This window comes from Herpailurus yagouaroundi, unplaced genomic scaffold (genome assembly GCF_014898765.1).
Source record: "Herpailurus yagouaroundi ecotype Mexico unplaced genomic scaffold, PumYag 202, whole genome shotgun sequence".
In the NCBI taxonomy this organism is placed as follows: domain Eukaryota; kingdom Metazoa; phylum Chordata; class Mammalia; order Carnivora; family Felidae; genus Herpailurus; species Herpailurus yagouaroundi.
The window spans coordinates 16548843-16563407 of NW_024412433.1; the positions used below are offsets into that span (position 1 = coordinate 16548843).

A 14565-nucleotide genomic window follows, 5' to 3' on the forward strand; every position below is an offset into this window, starting at 1 on the left:
GCGGGGCCTCGGGGCGGGCTCTGCTCAGTGGGGCGGGGCCGGGCCGCCCCGTCTGCGCCACTATTGGCCGCGGGCCCCGGACTGGCGGGTGAACGTCACGGGCTGGGCCCACCCCCTTGGCAATGTCTTCAGCCTGCTGCACTCCTAACTTAAGCATTTATTCCACTGGGATAGAAGCGGCAGGAGCAGCGTTGGCACCGGCGAACCATGGCTGGGATTTTCTATTTCGTCCTCTTTTCGTTTCTCTTTGGGATTTGCGACGCTGTCACCGGTTCCAGGGTGTACCCCGCGAATGAAGGTAAGAGCGAGGCGGTCCTTCTGCGGTCCCGGGCAGAGAGGTGGATCTGCGGGCGAATGATCCCCGGGAGCGCGAGGCCGGAGGGTGTGAGGGGATCCTGGCGTGAGTGGCGCACCCCCACTTCGGAGAAGGGGACCAGGACGAGGGGATCCGCGAGGAGGAGGGGGGAAGCTGCCGGGCAGCTTGCCCCGGGAGGTGACCGTGCATTCGGCGGAGCTACCCAAGTTTGTAGCGAAAGGACAAAGTTTATCAGCATCCGCCAGCGAGGCGAGCTCCAGGCGCCCCAGGGGATACACGGGAGCTAACGCCAGGATTTAAAAAAAAAAAAAAAAATGGACCTACCACCGTTCCCAACCCAGCCCCGGTCAAGGGGGGCCGCAAGCCTGGAACCAAGTGAGTGCTTGGTGCTCCAGGGTTCTTGCGAAAGCCTTGGAGCTCAGGTTTCTGCAAAGTTTCCCGAGCCCTGGGCTTCCCAGGACCCGGCTGCGGGGCCTCAGCTGCACGGCGGTCGTGGCGCCGCTCGCAGGTCGCCAGTGACCTGATTTCTGTAGCGCCCGGCGTCAGACACCTTTCTCCCCGCTGGGCCGCGCGCTCCGGGTGCGCGATCGCTGGCCTAAGGGCGCCCATGCTCTTCAGATAACCCCGCAGATCCCGGGAGCCCGCTGGCAAGTTGAACGTACTAGTTTTCGGGTTTTGCCCCCAGAACTATACACTGGGTTAGTTTGGATGGAATGTGCGAAACCGACCGGACCCGTCTGGGTGTATTTTCCGCGCGTCTCTTCGGACGTGCTGGAAAGATTGTATCCGTGTAGGAGAGGTGGAGGTTGATCATTTAGTTTCTGATGATCTCAGAGAAAGGCGAATTGAATGCGTGTGTGTGTGTGTGTGTGTGTGTGTGTATGCGCGCGCGCACAAATGCGTGTGTGTGGGTGCGCGGGTACCCGCGTGGACGCGGACGATTGTGTGTGCCTATGCGTGAGTGTCCTGATTGTGTGCTCCTGTGCTCGGTGCTGCTTGTGTTCAAGTCAGCGTGCATCTAGCCTTGCACCCGTCTCGTCGCCTCTTGCACACACACCCCCGCCCCCCGCTGCCTTCCCCAGCCATCTATCCATCCATCCATCCATCCATCCATCTATTCATCCGTCCATCTCTCCAGAATCCGTCCACGCGTCCCTGCGCAATCTATCATTATTCCTGTTCCGAAGGAGGGAGCCAAAAACCAACTTAGCCTTGGCTGGGCATCCGGTACCCAGGAGCTCGCCAGACGGAGGCGAGATTCGGAGAGATTCGCACACCTGCCGGCAGACACTGTTTGGAGGAAAGGGGCGCCCTCCCACCCTCTCGATCTCCTCCCTTCTTCCTTACTGGCTTCTGGTGCCATCGTGGTCGCTGAGGCCCCTCGATCCCCAGGGTCATTTCTTTTAGGGGAAGCATGGATCTCGCTTTCTCTTGACTACTTCGCACACTTGTTAGGACGTCCCTCAAGACCTCTCTGGCACCAGACGTAACAGAGCTTTTTTTTTTTTTTTCTTTCCTCTTTTTTTTTCTTTTTCTTTACCTTTTTCTTGTTTTTTCTTTTGGAGGCAAAACTTGGGAGCGCTAGACAAAAACGGTGTTGATAGAGCTGTGGACTGATGTAGAACGAAGGGGGGTGGTATCTCCCCTCCCCCCTCCGGCCGCTCCTCCCCCTTAAAAATTAATTCATTTTGTTGCTTTTTATTCCCGTCACGTTTCCTTTTCTCCCTTTTACCCTCCCTTTCTACTCCCTCCCTTTTTTTGTAAATTGGGTCTTATTGTTCCCTTTGTGTCCCTAATCCACCTTACATAAATCCAAATGGATGTAGCGGGCTTTTCTCTAGGGACCCAGAAGAGGGAATGGGGGGGGGGGGCGCAACTCCGGGCGGGAGCGACCCAGGGTAGGGCTCTACATTTTAAAATAATTAAGAGGCCCTAGGAATCCTGGCTCCTCGGGAAAACCGGGAGAAAGCGCTGATTTGAAGCCCTTTGACTTGGGGATGAAACAGGGAAGGTGGGCAGAATTCAGGGGCCTGGCGGTGAGATGGTTGAATCGGAGTGCCCAGGAGCAAGGTTGCGGGCTCCCTATTCCCACCCCTCCCCCAGCCTAAAGAGCCAGCCTCACTGATCAAATTAATAACCCGGGGGTTCCTTTGAGATGGGCCTTTTCGACCCCCAGGCCTGCAGATCTTGGTGGGAAAGGGAATGTGGAGAGGTTAAGAATCCATTGTGTCCTTTTCAGTGTCCTCGGTGCCTAGGACAGTTCCAGCCTGGGTGGGGTGTAGCAGCTCTGTGGCCTTCCCACCCCCACATCCCCCACCCTCTTAGGTGCAGCACGAGGACACTAAACCTGTTAGACAGCACTCCCTCACCTAAAATTCAAACCGGTGATGTCCTTCTAGGCTGAGGAGAAGTCTCTGGTTGTCCTCCAAAAGACCTGGGGAAGAGAATATTCCAGTGTGTTTGCATTTTAATTCTACAGGTCTGCCATTACCCCTCTCTGAAACTTCCATATTTAAAAAAAAAAAGGAGCCGATACCACATCCGGGGCCTCTTTCTCTGGTGGGGGAGGGAGAAAAGAAATGATAGAGCCTTTTCGTGACCCTTTGAGTACTCTCTGTTAGAATTCACTTGATGATGAGTTATGTGGTCATCTGAAACTTGCAAAAACAAATAACTCTAGTAGATACCACACAGAGATGAATGCAGGTTTTGCTCTGGAATGTAACTGCCCTACATAGATATATTTATTTTTTTGAATTGTACTTGAGATTCTCTATTCATCCTTTTTCGAAAATGAATCAACTCCGTCCTGGGATGGAATTTTAAATGCTAAGCAAGTTAAATAAATAAGAACGTGCAGATTTAAAGAGGGGAGAAGATCAAGTAAGTAATGATTATTTACATAAGTGAGACCAAGTTTAGGTTTTGATCAGAGTTGGATATGCACACCCTCAGCACATATGGAAACGCTCAGGCAAATGGTTTTTGTAGTATTGGGTTTTTTTGCCATTGGAAATTAATCCATTTTTTTTTCTTTGTTTTCTTGCAGTTACCTTATTGGATTCCAGGTCTGTTCAGGGAGAACTTGGGTGGATAGCCAGCCCTCTGGAAGGAGGGGTAAGTTCCGAGTTGCTCTCTGATCCAAAGGGTAAAAAGGAGTGATTAGCAACTTTCTGAGAGTCCTAATGGCTTGATTCTTGTTGATTGTGGTGAGGGGGTCAGATTTCCACCATGGCCTATGAAGTGAATTACGCTTTGTTGGAGAAATCCTATACTCCCTTTGGATGGCTCTGTCATAGAAGAAGTAGAAACCAAAAGGGCAGAAAGGGGTTTCAAAATTAAGAGATTGGTGGAGGCATAGACTTAGATGCCTATTTAAAACTAAAATACCCTCAAGAAATACAATCCAGGGACCAAATTAGAATTCGTGCCTATTAATGTGATGGCCGTGAAGTCCTGACAGGGTTCATTTTAGAGCAATTGTTCTGTTTCCAGATGAGGAAAATGCATAAGTAAAGAGACCAGGGAGAAAACATTTTCTGATTGCAGCAGGTACAGGTTTAGTTCTAGGTGTAAGCAACAGGGCGGGGGTGGGGGTGGGGGGTGATGGGGATGGTCCTTACCTTGCTATCTGCAGCTCTCTTGCGCACAAAGAGAAAGACCTATGAACTTGTGCCAGACACACAATATATGCAGAAACAAACAAACAAATGAACGAACCAAAACAACAATAACAACAACAACAACAAGCTTTTGAATTGTTGGTGCTGAATGTGGAAAGTTTAAATATTTGGAATCTTGAATCTTTGGGAAAGGGGAAGCTAGAAGATAAAGTATGAGAGAGTTCATCACTGTTCATTTCTTCTCAAATGTGCCATCCCTGCCTCCTGAAGATTTAAGACCACAGTTAGGTCAATGGCCACATCTTCCCCCTCCGCCCTTCAGAACAGGTCAGAATGCATCAGCTTTGGAAAGAAATCCATTTAGCATGTTAACTCTGGCTTCTGCCAAATTTAAAGTAATTCTCAAATCCTTTAAAAATTAAGTAGATCATTCTACTTTTATATGCTTGATAATCTATGACAGAGTCAGTTGATTCAAAACAATGGAGGTGAACGAGAGGGAGTGTTTAGCAGGCGAAAGCCCTAAGGCCAGCTCCCGGTTTGGTGCCTCACACCACCTGTCCATTGAATCAACAATAAAGGATGAAAAAAGTAAAGATTCACAGAAACTTGTAAAAGGCGGGCTTCAAAAATAAGGCAAGAAAGTAGTAAGGCAAATGGAGACTCTTAGGCGGTCTTTTTTCCAAAAGAGGTCGTGTAATCCACATGAAATAAACCGGCGGTCGCCTTGCCTTCCTGTTTATCCGCCTGAACTTGACTGCACTTGGTTGGCTCGCTGCTGAAAAATTCTAGTCGGGCCTGAAAACCATTTTTTTAAAGGGAGGGAGAGTGATTGGCAGGCCTCTAGCAGTGTAGACAGGCTGTATTCACTGCTGATTGCAGGCAATTGCCCTCATCCTTTGAATGCGAAGAAAGGTACAGCTTTATCTTGGGAGAGTCAGCCTCTTGTTAATCCTATACCCTGGAAAGGTCACTGATTCAGGGAGGCTTTCCCATGCTGTACCAGGAGGATAGCTCTGTAGGTTGACTGTAATAGAACTGCAAGCAAAATTGAGGATGGAACGCATCAGTACTTTGAAAATTTCATAAGCCTTATTTTCTTACTGGCCACTCTCAAGTTTGAAGGGAGAAGGCATCGAATATGATTCTGGACCTGCCTTGCTACACTAAATATACATGTGATCTGTTTAAAAGCAAGGAATGACACATTTCTGAGTACAGCCTATGGTCTATCTAGTTTCTGGAAAGCTTTTACCGCAACTTAATATGCTGTAGACATCCCACATCCTGCACCCACCCCCCAACTGCTGAAAGGACACCTGCTCACTTTTTCTAAACACAAAACTTCTTTCGGTCGTCTTGAAGTCTCTTAAAATACTACTGTGCGTATATAGCTGATTGTGTACAACCCAGAACTTTTTATGGACCTAATGTGGACTTCTGAATGCAGAATGTAGTTGTTTGTTTGTTTGTTTTTTCTCCCTCTCCTTAAGTATTAGGGGTGTAACATTTTAGACACTATTGCAAGGGGCTGGAAATGACATTTTGTTTATGTATAATAGAATTAGTCATTCCAAAATATATAGTAGCCATTGAGAAATTATGTGCCGAATTATAAAGTCTCATTAATCTGTAGATCTTGTAATTTAAGAAGACTTTTTCAGGCTTAGAATGAAGGTATGAATTGGATTATCTCCCAAGTATGGATGGATTGGCTTTAAAAAGTTCTTTCTAGCTAAACATAAAAGCACATTTGTATCTTTTGGTTATTCTGAAATTTCTACCTGTAGGGAGAACGGCTTATATCTTTCTTGGCTGGAAACTTGGGATCACGGTTTGGTCAATAAGTGTTGTCCTTTATTTGTTGTTATTGTTATTTTTAAAGAGGAAGGGAAAACTTGACAATACCACAGAGTCAGATATGAAATATAGTCAGAGACAACTCCCTGTTCTCTTTTTTTCTGTAAGAACAACTAAGCAGAACATAGAATAAATGAAAGGAATGGCTCCTGGTGGCAACATTGTAGCAAAAACCTAATTTCTTGGCAGCGGTCCTTTAAAGGAGTATATTGAGTTTCTGATGCTGATTGTAAAATACAAAACTAAGGCCGAGATTTGTCATTGTTCTGGTGAATTGATCAATGTGTTTAGACAATCAAGGTCAGGCTGGAAAATTCACATTAGACCCAAACTATCCTGTATGAACTCTATGGAGATATTCCTGTGTGCTTTCATTTACATTGATAAATGTGTTTTTCCATAGTCCCTTTGTTCTGAGATGAGAAGCATGCTGAGTAGGGTTTTTTTGAAGGTGGAGATCTATTTTTGGATTTACATGAATTTCCCCAAATAAGTAAATTACTGGTGATTTATTGCTTAGCGGATAAAAAGAAATTTTAATCACCACAGGGCACTTATCCCTCCCAGTTCCAACTTTCATAATGGTCGCAGATGAAAGGGATCCAGAATTTTATGCAGTGTGGCCCTTCACAGAGTAACATTTCCATCCATTAATAGTTTTCCAATGCACAGATGGAAAACCCGTTAAAAGATGCATTATGGTTGTACGTACTTCATTGGATTGAATGGAGCTTTAAGTGGAGCTATTATGGAATATGAATTTTTTTAAACTATCTTTTTTCTCTTCTAATTATATTCATGTGTTAGATACTTAAGCTGATTTATACCAGATCTATATAAATGCATCACTGTAGATATTAGGGAAGAATTGGAGGCTTCCTGCTAGCCCTCTAGGAGCCCCCAAACAATCTTGCTGCTCTTAGGATTATTTTTAAAAGCTGTGGCAAGAGTGAAATTACTACTCTAGTCACAGTGAGTTCAGACTGTCCCACCAGTAGAATCTTTATTTGAGGAAGTCGATTGCAAAGAAAACCCTAAAAGCCTTCTTTAATTTTCTTGGGCTTTCAATCATAGATACCACCTACTATTGTATTTTCAATGTCCACAGAATATTTGGAAGAGGCATATGTGCGTTCTTGTTTCCTTACGGGTATGTGTTTTAAAAATAGGAATACGTATATGAAAATCAGAATATACATAATTCATTGAATCCATTGCTCTGCAAAGGTGTCTCATTGTTATGAATGACAGTGGATTTGAGAAATCCAACCATAAAGTTTGCTCTCTGTCTTCCCAGGATTACCAAAACCAGAAGAGTGAGATTTTCTTTACCTCTTTAAAGAATAGGGACAGTGCCAAAAAAAAAAAAAAAAAAAAATCGACTGACTTTTTTTTTTTAGGTATTAGAGAGCAAAGTTCTGACAGGAGCACCACTAATTAACTGATAATTGTCTTCCTTTGGCAAGCTTCTTTCTTCCTGCTCTTAATTTGCAGGTCTCTGCTCAGTTGTTGAAACAATACACATACTAGTTTTTCATTTATGAGTAAATTTGAACTGTTGCCACTTGAAATTGTAGCTGTTGTAATAGGTGAATTTGAGGTTGTTAGACCACCACAAGGAGCTGCTAGTGAACTCATACGCGATAAATCTACCAATGCCTCTGGATTTTAGGCAAAAGAATGAAACCACCACACACACACACACACACACACACCAGAAAACAAAAAATAAAAAAAATACTTCCCCAATAAAATGTTGTCTTGTCTCCCATAAGACGTTTCATTAGTGAGGGTTGATGCTCAGGAGTTTGCTTCCTCACTGGAACAAAAGTCATCACTGTCCTGCGAGGGTAAAACGGAATGGATAAATCACTGTATGATGACATTTTGTAATTGATACATTTCCTCTGGATCTTTGCAGTGGGAGGAAGTGAGCATAATGGATGAAAAAAATACACCAATCCGAACCTACCAAGTGTGCAATGTGATGGAACCCAGTCAGAATAACTGGCTACGAACTGATTGGATCACCCGAGAAGGGGCTCAGAGGGTGTACATTGAGATCAAGTTCACCTTGAGAGACTGCAACAGTCTTCCGGGTGTCATGGGGACTTGCAAGGAGACGTTTAACCTGTACTACTATGAATCGGACAATGACAAAGAGCGTTTCATCCGAGAGAGCCAGTTTGCCAAGATTGACACCATTGCGGCCGACGAGAGCTTCACCCAAGTGGACATTGGTGACAGAATCATGAAGCTGAACACTGAGATCCGGGATGTAGGGCCACTGAGCAAAAAGGGGTTTTACCTGGCTTTTCAGGATGTGGGGGCCTGCATTGCCCTGGTATCGGTCCGCGTGTTCTATAAGAAGTGTCCGCTCACCGTTCGCAACCTGGCCCAATTTCCAGACACCATCACAGGGGCTGACACGTCTTCCCTGGTGGAAGTTCGAGGCTCCTGTGTCAACAACTCAGAAGAAAAGGATGTGCCAAAAATGTACTGTGGGGCAGATGGTGAGTGGCTGGTACCCATTGGCAACTGCCTATGCAATGCTGGGCATGAAGAGTGGAATGGAGAATGCCAAGGTAAGGAGAGCCATATTGTACTTTTCATTAGGGCTTAGTGCACGTAATTAAATCAGAGATGAGACTAAATGGAGTAAAGCCAGTAATTAGCAGCCCCTGTGGGATGTGGTGGGACAGAGGGGTCTAATGAGTAAGTGCTATAGCTCCAGGTGGCAAGGCTAAGACATTTCTAATACTGACAAAATAAATGATGCTGTGTAATCAGCAGAAGGCCAAACACATTTGCTAACAGGCACTTAGATCTGAACTGGCTTGATGTGCCCTCTGAAATGTAAATGAACAAGTGGAAGAAACAGACTCGATTGATCCTTACTTTAAGCAGGCAGACACGTTTTCAAACCATAGTTTTGCTGTCTACAGATCTGGGAAAAAGGCAGCAATGGTTAAATGTCTCTCGTCGCGAATGTATGTACAGGAACGACTTAACTGTGACATTAGGATCGCATTCTTGCAATTCCCTCCCACTGATTAAAATCGAGCTGTGTGAAGAAAGTCCAGTTTTTCCTGTCTCATGGGCCAGTGTAGACGAGTGGAGTGGAGTAGAGACAAAATGGAGTGACAGAGTTTCAAGTACACTCTGTTCCACCGAGCACCCATTGATAGGGTCTGCAAGTGACATTAATCTTGATGAAAGACCTTGATTTCCCCGAGGAGGTGATAAAGAGCTAATGAGAGTCTTATTTGATCTGTATGGTCGGAAGCCATAGTGAATTGTGATCCATTTTGCTTATTGAGTGTTTGAAGAAGTCGAGACTTTTTTTCTATCACGTTAATTACTACTTATCATATTACCAAGAAGATTTTCTTTCCTGAAGTTTAGTGTATGCAATTCTTCCTCACCTTATTTCTCCTTCCGGGGGAGTTTTTGTAAAAGAGTTTTTTTTGCAGCGGCTTTGTTTCTGAGCAGGGGGATGAAAAAAGTTCATATTTAGATGGATTGTTCGTGTTGTGTGTGGATTAAGGCTTAAAAAACTCAGTCATGCCTAGCATTGTTATTTTTGCTTGATGTTTTATTTTTAGTGGTTATCAATAGTCTGCTGCCACCAACCTTATGGTTACTGCTAAACAGTGTAACTCTGGTCCCGACTATGGAACGGATCCGATTAATCTTTTCTCAGGGTGACTGTTGAGCTGTAGACTGATTGCCACATGGTTCATCTGATTTGGTGATTAAAGACCCCGCAATAACTGACTGCCAAACAATTTGTCTGGCATTTCAACCATCTTAATGACAGGGTGGGATTAGCCATGGGACAATCCATTTGACTGACTGGAAATCAACAGTTAAAACCTCAAGAAAGTTGCATTTGTGGTAATTTGATGTCATAGGTTATGCATTTTTCTCCTTTATACTTTATGCTGTTTTAAAGTGGCCCTCTTGATTTGCTAGTTATTTCTGGGAGTAGCTAACAAGGAATGTCGTAAATCCATCGTAAATAAAACAATAAACCTTTTCTGTTGACCCAGAGTGAAAAGGTAAACTTGTAAATTTGAAAACTTTTAGGTTGGTTGTTAAAGTTGTTTGTTTGTTTACAACGATTAATTTCTTGGTCACTGTGTTGGCTCTTGACTTCGCAGCTACTAGATCGGCTCTACCAAACTGAAACCCTGAAGTATATTCTGGTAGGAGTATTGGAACATATATGAGAGCATTGTTATTGGCACCTAGATGGCAATCCTCATAGCAGGAACAGTGACGTGAACAGGACAATGACACCGCATCACATCTAGAGTAAATTATTCTGCCTTTTCGATTTTTGTAACACAGGACCTGCACGTCTTCCCATGTCAAGATTCTTATATGTATTTAAAAGAAAAAAAAAAAGAACACCATTGTCTTCCATTTCCTGCTCTGGCATTAGGACATCTCTGTATCTAATGTCATTGATTTTCAATTGTCACAGAGCCCAGTAACTCATACATTGCTACCCTGTGAAAGTCCTTGACAGTTTTACAGCCCAAATTAGAAGAAGAAGAGAAAAAGATGGAGGGGGAAGTGAATGTAAAGGCAATTGAACATTTTAGTGGTTTGCTTTATGGAAATAATCTTGGGAATCCAGTTAATCATATGGTTCATGGAAAGGGTGGGGCTCCGTGTTTTAGGTCCAGTTCATTTCTAAGCAAACTGTTCCTAACATGAGGCCAGATATTTAATGGAAGGGGAGGTTGAGGCCTTTTTTTTTTTTTTTTCCTTTTGAATCTTTATTGTTCTCACTCTGGTATTTTCTTTGCTGCTCATAAAACGATAACTCTTTCAAGAAGACATTTTTGACCAAAATCTTGCACGTTGTTGGTTTGTTTGTTTTTAATACTACCAGGGAGGACTTGCTGATGCATTTAGGGAGGAAGGAAAAACTTGAATGGCAAGATTCTTCAGATCCAAACTTGAGTGAAACTTTTTAAAGATGACTCAAGCCCGTAAAAATCTTAACAGTAATAAAAATAGTCGTCTCCATCCTTGACGTCATTACTGGGACGCATCCAGGTAGAGCAGAGAGAGCACTGAGACAAAGAACTGTGTCTCAGTGTGGTCACTTAACTGTGTGACCTTGAGCCCGTTTCTTAAGCCCTCTGAGCTTTGTTTCTTCATCTGTAAAATGGGTTGATGATAACTTTACTTAGCTTGTAGTCATCGACAAGGACACAGTGATGTAGGAGTAGTAAAAGTCACCTTGTAGACTATAAAGCATTAAGCCCATGTTAATGCTAGCAAGTTTTTGATCACTTGCTCTTCCCAAAGCTGTGGACGTTTAAGGGTATTGAGTTGGAAAAGTAAAAGAGAAACTCAATCTCCCGGCCACTCGGGGGACGTCAAGGCTAAAGATAGGAAGGAAGCAGGGCCCTTGCCTTAAGCAACAATAATGTCTATTTTCACACTTCATGTTGAAAATGGTATCTGGAGGGTGTCATTTGATCTCTCCCCTGCAGGAAAGAGAGCTGTCCTTTGAGTGAGAGGAAAGTGATTTGGGGGCGGGACAAGAAAGACCAGGGTTGCAAAGAGAGCTTTAGGAGGGACATAAAGGGGGAACTGGCAGTCTTCAGAACTCTGGCAAGAGGTTCCTCCCCAATTGTCTTTCCAGTGGGCCTACTGTTGCAGGCCCACTAGAGCAGGTGAAAGGTCACCCGCTTCCTCATCCATCTTCCCTGGGGTCCAGGGGGTCAGAGTGAAGACGGATTCAGGTCTTACATGTTTGACAAAGGATCCTTGGACAAAAATGGCCGGGGGGGGGGGGGGGGGTGTGGCTGGCCCAGGGGGTGCTGTTGTTCGAATCTAAGCCTCATCATCTGCCGGAGTCCTCCAGGGACGCTGGGGACAGTTGGGGACCGAACAACACTTCCTCCTCCGGGAGAACCTACCCCTGGCTGGCTGGCTTCGGCAGTGGTGTGAACTTGCCTCGTGATTGGCCGCAGAGGACAAGTAAGTTCTAGTTTGTCTGGTGGCCGGGTCTCCTCAGGCTGTTGGAAGAAGGAAAAGAAAATATACACCTTGGACCACCCCCCACCTCCCCGCAGAGCCCCACATGTACCCCCCATTGAGGAAATGGTCCAGATGTTTTATACCTTTGTCTGCATTCCTTCAGAAACATTAAGCAGAGGAAGAGAGGAGAGGATTCTTTATTAATATAGTCTTTGCTTAATTAAAAAGCTGAAAACTGAAAGGAAAGTCACTGATTTACTCTTTGTGAAACATTAATGAGAGATATTTTAGAGAGTGTATATATAAAAATAATACTAATAAAAAAAGTCTTTTTTTTTTTTTTCTGGAGTCACTCTTAAAGTCAAAGAATCACAACTGTGACAAAGTTAAACTACATAGGAATCAAGCCTTACTGAAATACACGGTTTTGCTGTAGATTGTTTGGGTTCATATATATCTATCTAGGACCTCTCTTACCTGTTATTAAAATGTGATGCCTTCGTATCAGCAAAAGGGATCATTAAAAGCTCTTCTGAGAGAGAATAAGATACAAACGCTTTGATGGCCATAACAGAAATATTTCAGATTTGTGCTCTGAAAAGCGGGAGAGAGTTATGTTAAAAAAAAAAAAAAGACAACGAAGAAGAAATTACTTTGTTTTCTTACTATGCTGTAGAAAGAGTTTAGGAGAAAAAAGTAGCGGAAAGGAAGCATTACGAATATAGTTCAGAGAAATGTTGCTCCATATCCTTTCCACCTTTGAAATTTTTCTTCTACCTTTGAATCAGGTCTTTAAGAATCAATTACTTGAATCACATGGCTGCTTTTATCTTCAGCTTTGAAGCCTGGCTGTGATCACTGAAAGACGCAATTCTTTATATAAAAGAGCAGGGTTTAATTATTGTCCCCTTTCTGTCATACTTTTTCTTAACTCTTCCCTTCTTCGTGTGACCAGGGTTCTTTTGTTAGTGTGAAATCATGGAGTGGTCTCCATTTTGGGCTCACCGGAGCATCACATAGGAAATTATCTCAGTTAGGGACTTTTGAATCTGCTATTTCAGATTTGATGACTTATTTGAGTCTCACCGAGCTTTCTCGTACCTTTCAAAAAATGAATTAAGACGTCGTTATTCTGTTAAGACTTGAGTCTTTGGAAAAAAAGACTGTGTAAATGGCTTTTCAGTTACTACCGTGTAAAGCAGAGGTGGTCCTGAGAGAAGTTTGACTTTCTTATCATTGAACTTTACGACTCGGGGTTTTGGGTTTGCTTTTTCGTTTTGGCATTTAATTGAAGAATTTAACATTACCAAAGAACTATATGCCTCCAACTCTTCAACTTTTTATGAGTGACCACTCTTTATAATTTGGCAGGCAGCCCGAATGTCATCTGTCTTCATGTATTTACAAAATTAACAGAAATAGAATCATCCCTTTGATTATCATCTTGTTTTTTACGACGCTTGACTATTTATCATGGACATTACTCCGTGTTAGAGGATATGACTTTTCTTCATCCTTCATGATGGATAATTAATATTCTGAAGCATGAACATCCGACATTATATGTAATTTTTCCCTTATTGATAGATATTTGGGATTTGAGTTTTTCCTGGTAATATTTTTGCGGCATAAGCAGACAAGTGACACCAGTAATGAATACGGAACATAGTGGGATCTCATTAAATGTTCATTGAATGAATGAGTTCCTTAGTTCCACCCAAGGAACTGTGGCCTGCTTCATATTAAATGCTTAGTTGGTGGAGTAATGTTTCATGGGGTCAGCAGGCTCTATCAAAAGCTTTGCATGTGACTAAATGTATTAGTGAGGTCCTTGTTTATAATTCCTACTTCAGTTGGGTCTTCTCTTTTCATCGTGTTTATGAATCATCTCTATGCCTGAACATTCACAAATCTCTGCAGCTCATGGGTTAACATAATTCTTAGTATAAAATGGCTGAGACCTGGTTTTGGAGTTTGAGACTTGGGTTTAGTTTCTAATGGTGCTACTTCACCAGTTGTGTGATCACGGACACTAACTTGACCTCCAGTTCACGTTTGCAAATTGGCAGCAACGGTATGTTACTGTGTACGATGGGCACCCATAAGCATGTTTGGAGAAAAGGGTTTCATGCAGCGTCTAGAATCATTAAGCACTTGGTCAGGGGAAGCTGTTACTGTTAATTTTATTGTTGTTAGATACAAATAGGTTGAAGGGATGGGTTATTTGACCAGTGTCTGTCCAACACTGAAAGCAATTCATTTAGGTTCCAGAGTAGAAGTTGGTTTGTTTTTGTTTCTCTTTGGCGGGGGAGGGGGGGGGGGAAGATGTCACATAAGCAAGGGTAGGAGGTGACATGAAATGATGCATCTTACGTGCATTGATTTAGATCCTCTGTTCCTCCCATCATTGTACCAGGGTAGTGGTTCTCAAAGTGTGTTCTAGCTGGATTCCCCAAGACCCTTTCTTGTGATCTGCAAGGTCTAAACTTTCTTAATTAATACTGAACTATCATTTGCCTTTTACCTCTTTTTCTTTCATGAGTGGAGTTTTCTAGAGGCTTTTTTATATGTGATAGATATTGAATTGAATGCAGTGGCAAATATGAGAGTCCAGCTGTCCACGTTAAAGAAATTTGCAAAACAAACAAATAAATAAATAAATGTAAAACAGTGTCACTCTCATCGCTAATTTCGTTTTGGGGAAATATAGTTACTTTTTCATTAACATGTAATTTGCATAAACATGGTTTAAAAACCATTTTC

The 14565-nt window shown here is 43.2% G+C and overlaps 1 protein-coding gene across 4 annotated transcripts in view; it reads left to right on the forward strand.

Annotated features, from left to right (window-relative positions):
- Positions 1 to 138: 138 nt before the first annotated feature.
- EPHA4 (EPH receptor A4) overlaps positions 139 to 14565 on the forward strand; it is a 150903-nt gene continuing 136476 nt past the window's right edge. For 2 of the 4 annotated variants that reach the window (XM_040450893.1, XM_040450894.1), the window contains exons 1-3: positions 139 to 298; positions 3366 to 3433; positions 7721 to 8384. In XM_040450893.1, coding sequence (XP_040306827.1) covers positions 208 to 298; positions 3366 to 3433; positions 7721 to 8384 — 823 coding nt within the window. In that variant the 5' untranslated portion in view covers positions 139 to 207. The remainder of the gene's footprint in view (positions 299 to 3365; positions 3434 to 7720; positions 8385 to 14565) is intronic. The other 2 variants (XR_005783253.1, XR_005783254.1) reach the window with 1 other exon arrangement.